General features: G+C 56.2%; 1 protein-coding gene across 2 annotated transcripts; it reads right to left on the minus strand.

Annotated features, from left to right (window-relative positions):
- Positions 1-1,541: 1,541 nt before the first annotated feature.
- Positions 1,542-6,000, minus strand: GHDC (GH3 domain containing). 2 transcript variants are annotated; one of them, XM_010816248.4, is made up of 10 exons: positions 5,899-6,000; positions 5,595-5,683; positions 5,140-5,414; positions 4,719-4,840; positions 3,942-4,443; positions 3,354-3,546; positions 3,155-3,226; positions 2,945-3,078; positions 2,570-2,670; positions 1,542-2,320 (listed from the first exon to the last, which is right to left on the minus strand). In XM_010816248.4, the coding sequence occupies exons 3-10, from the start codon at positions 5,399-5,401 to the stop codon at positions 2,102-2,104; spliced, it is 1,605 nt and encodes a 534-aa protein (XP_010814550.1). In that variant the 5' UTR covers positions 5,402-5,414; positions 5,595-5,683; positions 5,899-6,000; the 3' UTR covers positions 1,542-2,101.

Here is a 6,000-nt window from a genome sequence, read left to right on the forward strand (position 1 = left end):
CCAGGCTAGATGAAGCACAAGCTGGAATCAAGATTGCCTGGAGAAATATTAATAATCCCAGATATGCAGATAACACCACCCTTATGGCAGAAAACAAAGAGGAACTAACAAGCCTCTTGAAAGTGAAAGAGGAGAGTGAAAAAGCTGGCTTAAACTCAACATTCAAAACACTAAGATCATGGCATCCAGTCCCATCACTTCATGGCAAATAGATGGGGAAATAATGAAAACAGTGACACTTTATTTTCTTGGGCTCCAAAATCACTACAGATGTTGACTGCAGCCATGAAATTAAAAGATGCTTGTTCCTTGGAAGAAAAGCTATGACAAACCTAGACAGCATATTAAAAAGCAGAGACATTACTTTGCCAACAAAGGTCCATCTAGTCAAAGCTATGGTTTTTCCAGTAGTCATGTATGGATGTGAGAATTGGATCATAAAGAAAGCTGAGCCGAAGAATTGATGCTTTTGAACTATGGTGTTGGAGAAGACTCTTGAGGGTCCCTTGGACTGCAAGGAGATCCAACCAATCCCTCCTAAAGGAAATCAGTCCTGAATATTCATTGGAAGGACTGATGCTGAAGCTGAAACTCCAATACTTTGGTCACCTGATGGGAAGAACTGACTCACTGGAAAATACCCTGATGCTGGGAAAGATTGAAGACGGGAGGAGAAGGGGACGACAGAAGATGAGATAGTTGGATGGCATCACCAACTCGATAGACATGAGTTTGAGCAAGTTCCAGGAGTTGGTGATGGACACGGAAGCCTGGTACCCTGCAGTCCATGGGGTTGCAAAGAGTTGGACACAACTGAGCGACCAAACTGAACTGAACTGATTCAGAAGTAGTAATTCAGAGTCAGAATCTGAGGCTTGGACTTCCCTGGTGGTCCAGTGACTAAACTGTGCTCCCAATGCAGGAGGCCCCGGGTTCAGTCCCTGCTCAGGGAACTAGACCCCACGTGCTGCAACTAAGACCCGGCCCAGACAAATAAATAAATAAATATTAAAACAAACAAACGAACAAAGAATCTGAGGCTTGGCAGCTGATTGGGATTAGGTGCCACGTTATTTAGGAGGCACTGCGAGGTCTGGACAAGACTCATGAAGGCCAGCCCATTTCCCCCTTGGTAAGATGGACAGTCAACCCAGATGGTCTCTGGGGCTGCTCCCTGCTGTGATTCTTTATGATTTGCAGTATAGGTCTTGCCCATGGAAGTGATTTGTGGGTTTTGGGCCAGGAAGGGAAACTTGTGCTAAGCCTGGGCAAGGGGAGCAGCCCCTCCGCAATTAGGGAAGGCTTGGGATGGAGAGAGGTTGGGGGGGGGTGCGGTTCAGTGTCTCCTAGGTTGACCTAAGCTGTGGTAGGGGTCCCCCAGGTCTCCAAGGGCACACACTCAGGGCCCACCCCAGTTTCGAGCAGAAGTTACAGGGAAAGCCCTGGTGTCCAGGACTGAAGTGGAGAGGGCAATCCAGGCTGCAGCAGGAGGAGAGTGAATGGGGTCCCTGGTTTCCCCAAAAGCAGACCCCAAGCCAAGATTCTGGGTGTAAGAAGTTTATTTGGCAGGTGACCCTAGAAAGCACGTGGGAGGAGGGACAGGAGAGACAGGAAGAAAACCAGTAAGAACCGTGTTAATGAGAGGGTTACCACTGCGGGCAACTGGTGGGGACCCTTGGAGGCAGATGCTACAGAATACACTTCAGAGTTGTTCTACTAAAGGACGACAAAGCTGAGGTCTGTGGTCACCAGCCCCTGCTCCGTGCCAACTGGGGGTCACTCCTGGGAGCCTGAACTTCCAACACTTCCAGCCTGCCTGGTGCACAGGCTGAGAAACACAGGCATTGCCAGCATGGATTGGAACTCCCGTGTCCTCTAGGGTGGGCTGGGGGCTCCAGGCGGGGCGCTGCTGATGTCTGCTCTGTCCTTGAAGTCAACTCCTCGGCCTGACCAGGTCGGGTCTCCCTAAGGGCAGCAGCTCTCATGGACAGCTGTCAGCTGACACATGAAGACCCTGGCCAAGGGCTCCACATCCAGAGGGGCCCCAGAGGAAAGAGCGAGGCAGCCCATGGGGGTGAACGGGGCCGGGGCAGGCCTCAGCTCAGGACACCACCCTCCTCTGCAGGCACTGGGCCAGGGACCTGTGCCTGAGAACCCGGGGCATCTCTGGAGGGAAAGGGGCAGAGGGGCAGGCAGCGAGGGCTGCCCGCAGTTCCCTGAAGGCCCCCTGCCCCACCAGGTGGACTTGGGCGGGGCCCATGCTGCCCCGGAACCGCAGGTCCTTGTAGCGAGCGGAGGTTTCCTGAAGGCAGTGGTCAAGCTGGGAACAGAACGGCTCAAGTGAGACTGGTGTGGGGCTGGGTGGTGTGTGGGGGAGGCGCACATAGCTGTGCCCAGGGTGTGCGTGGCTAGAAGTTTCATGTGTACATGTGTGTCTTTGGGGTTCAACCCTCCCTTCCCAGAGCTCCAGGGAGGTTCTCCTCCCCTCCCCCACCTCCCCACGACACACGGGGCAGTGTGCAAAGTGAAGGGGACGTTCAGTTGTATCCTGTCTCTGTCTCTGGTTTACCTTGTCTCGATTTTCCTCTGACAAGTTCCTCAGCCCCTTCAGTGCCACAAATACCTCATAGTGGGGAGCGGAGCCCTCAGAGGAATCTGCGGACAAACCACCTATTACAGACACATGTTTTGTGAATGGGGCATCTTCGAAAGCTCAAGCCCACTGCCCTACTCCAAGGTTCATAGGGGAGAGAAGGAGTTTCTTGGCAAGGAGTGGGGTCAACGGAGAGGAAATGGGTAGAGACTGCAGCAGGCAGACGGGGGTTAGATATGCGGAGGGACTTTTGTTAGGAGCAGCACAAAAGGCTGGGTCTTTCCTCTTTCCTAGAGGTCTCCCAGCGGGGTGGGTATGGGTGAGGGATAGTCAGCCAGTGGAAAAGCTCACCCAGAATCCTGCTCTCCACCCAGCCATGGTCCAACAGCTTGGCCCCCGGCCACTGCCCCACGGCCCGGCCCAGGGCCTCAGAGAACACGTCCTCACCAGTGTCTTCGCCTCGAACACTCAGGGTCTGGCCCAGCCTGAGGAGAAGGAAGCAGGAGGGAGAGGAACCCAGGGCACGAGCATGGTCCCTCAGTGACCCGGGGGGTGACTTACCTGCAGATGAATTTGACGACCGGACACTGATTGTAGTCACCCGCTACCTGTACCACATCACCGAGCCGGCACCTGATGGGGAGTGGGGATGAGGTCAGGCCCAAGGGCCCATTAACTTCAACAGCATGCACATGGCCTTTAACCGGGTTCAGGCTCCCTAAGGCAGCAGTTGGGGAGAGGTGGGCGGGCAGATGCTCACCTGGTGAGGCTGGCGTGGTTGGTCAACACCAGCTCGTACTCCTTGCCCTTCTGGGCCTCAGCCAGCAGGACAGTGGGGGTAGCCTCTTCCCAAGTTCCTTCCTTGAGTGGGAGCAGCTCAATAAAGGGGGCTCCAGGGGGCAGAAGGTACAAGCCATGGGGCTGCTCTGGCCACAGACTCAGGCCCAACACCCCTGTGGGGAGCAAAAATCCTCTTCATCTGCTAGACAATCGCCCAGGCCCCAACCCTCTGCCCATCTGATCCCCCTGCTGCCCCTCCACTCCATCCTTCCCGGCTCCCCCAGGCTCAGCCCTCTGCTTCTAAGGCCCTAACTGGGAAGAGGCAGTGGTTCTGGAGGTGATGGACCTGAAGAAAATGCTGGTATGGTATAAATCTGTGTAAGTCTCTTAACCTCTCTGAGCCTCAGTTTTTTCATCTGTAAAATGGAGCTGGTGTTGGGGAGGAATCAATGAGATGACTATGGGGCTTGCTGCAGTTCATGGGGTCGCAAAAAGTTGAACACAATTTAGCAACTCAACAACTTGGCAGCTAGCTGTGTGCCCCTCACCACCCTTGAGTCTTGCTGACCTCCAGAAGCAGCATAAGCGGGTGAGAAGAAGGTGAGCCCTTGGCACCACAAGGCCCCCAGGGCAGCCACAGCCTCAGCCTGGCCTCCTGCGTCCAGAGTCACCACCACCTGCAGTTTTGGCCAGAGCCGAAGGGCCAGTCCTCGGGTTCCCTGCTCCAGGGCTTCCCGCAGCTCGGCTGCCCGTCTGGGGAGAGGTGCTCCTGGATTCCCAGCAGCGATGGCCTCAGCCAGCTCTTCCCCATGGGCCTCCAGGTCCAAGAAGACATCTAGGAGCTCTGCTGCCGTCCCAGCTTCCAGAGCCCGCAGCCCTGGGGACCTCAGTGCCTCCAGGAGCAGGACCCTTGGGTCCTTGGCTCCAGTGGGGCTCACTTGGCCCAGGGCATGCCAAGGCCAAGGGAGGGGGTAGGGCCAAGGGGAGGAAGCAGTTACACGAGCCGTGCCTCCTGGAGCCAGCACTTCCGGGTAGGCCTTGTTTAGGGCTGCCAGACCCAGCAAGGTGGCCTGGAGGGAGACAAGAGACAGTGTTGGCCCTGGGCCTGAGCCAGACCCTGAGCCCCCAGATATACTTTTTTTTTTTGGTCACCAGGGATCGAACCTGCACCCTCTGCACTGAGAGCGGGAGTCTTAACCACTGGACCATCATGGAAGTCCCCCAGTTTTGTTTTGAGGTTTTTGTTGCTGTTGTTGCTGTTTGCTTTTTTCCCATCCTGATGGGAGGCCTTGGCTCCACTTAGGGACCTTAGGGATGGGGTTAGGTTCCAGCCTTCCCCATTTACCTGCAGAGAGGCCTCGCCATGGTACCGGTTTGAGGTGGGGGGCAAGGGCTGCCCGCCACTTTCTTCCTCCTGGGCCTGGCTGGCCTTGGTCAGAGGGAGATGATTCCGGAAGGTGGTTATATCTGTAGCCCCAAAGACATCATAAAATCCCCATGAAGCCACAGAGTTTCCCAAGGGTTCAAACCAGACTGGTGAGACCCTCAGGGAAGGAATCCAGAACAGGCCTGAGGGGAGAGAGGCTATCAGGGGCCAGGATGGCAAAATTCATTTTGAACAATCCGGTCTCAGTAGGTTCTCTGGGTCAGACCTCTCTCTGTGCTGGCGGTAGAAGGGGAAAGCGTGGTCTTTGGGTTCTGGAATCTGACTCTCCTGTAGGGTTTCCTTCTCTTTGGGCCACTTCCCCAGACCCTGGGAAACACACCTGTGCTCCCTCTGAGGGGACAGCGGGGACCTTGGACTCCGCGCAGACACCACCTCAGGGCCTGCTGCTGGCTCTGGCCTGCGTGCAACGTGCTCTGCGCTAGTCTCTTCTGCTGCCAGGCGGCTGCCCAGCGCAGGGCCCCCCACGTCACACAGTGCTGGAGGCGGACAAGCCAGGACCGCCTGGCATCCCGGGACTGCGGCCGCCACAGGAGCATGGCCAGTGGCAGCAGCAGCAACAGGGTCAGCAGCAGCAGCAGCATCTCCAAGTAGCTCCTGGAAGGAGGAAGGCCTCCAAGTACTGGTACTGCATGGAGGAGGGGAAACCCATTTCCTCCCCTCACTCTGCCGAGCACAGGAAAATCAAGTTTAAAGGGAAGTTGGGGAAGAAGCCTGGACTCCTGTCAGGCACATGATGTGGAGGAGACAACGGCAAGGCTTTGGGGTCACACTGACCTGACTTCGGATCCTGGCTCTGCCCCTGGTTAGCTGTTTGGCCCTGGGGCACTCAGTCAGCTGCTTTGAGCCCCGTACCCTTGCCCCATCTGTAAAATGGAAATAATGATACCCTTGAGAAGGAGCACGCAGGCCATGGCAGAGCACCTGGCTCAGAGCAGTTACTTAACTGAAGACAGGTCTGGTCTACTCCCAAGAGGCTCTGCTCGGTCCAGGATCCACCCTGTCCCATCATTGTGTCCCTTCCCCGCCACCCCCCACAAGCCCTGAGCCCCCTAACAGTGGTTCTATGTCCCACAGGCACCTGTCACAGCCCACTTGTGCCTCTGCCCGGCACCCAGGGGCCCCTCAAGGCTCCGGAACAGCCTCAGTACACAGCTAGCCAGAAAGATGGAGCCCAGGCTTT

Source organism: Bos taurus, chromosome 19, assembly GCF_002263795.3.
Source record: "Bos taurus isolate L1 Dominette 01449 registration number 42190680 breed Hereford chromosome 19, ARS-UCD2.0, whole genome shotgun sequence".
Classification (NCBI taxonomy): Eukaryota; Metazoa; Chordata; class Mammalia; order Artiodactyla; family Bovidae; genus Bos; species Bos taurus.

What these genes read in the sequence shown, in the direction of transcription:
- GHDC (XM_010816248.4), bottom strand. Translation starts at nt 5,401, where the DNA reads ATGCTGCTGCTGCTGCTGACCCTGTTGCTGCTGCTGCCACTGGCCATG. An exon ending in TCCCCTCAGAGGGAGCACAG is followed by an intron (nt 4,841 to 5,139) that starts GTGTGTTTCCCA and finishes TTGGGGCTACAG; the next exon opens with ATATAACCACCTTCCGGAAT. An exon ending in GTCGTCAAATTCATCTGCAG is followed by an intron (nt 3,079 to 3,154) that starts GTAAGTCACCCC and finishes CCTTCTCCTCAG; the next exon opens with GCTGGGCCAGACCCTGAGTG.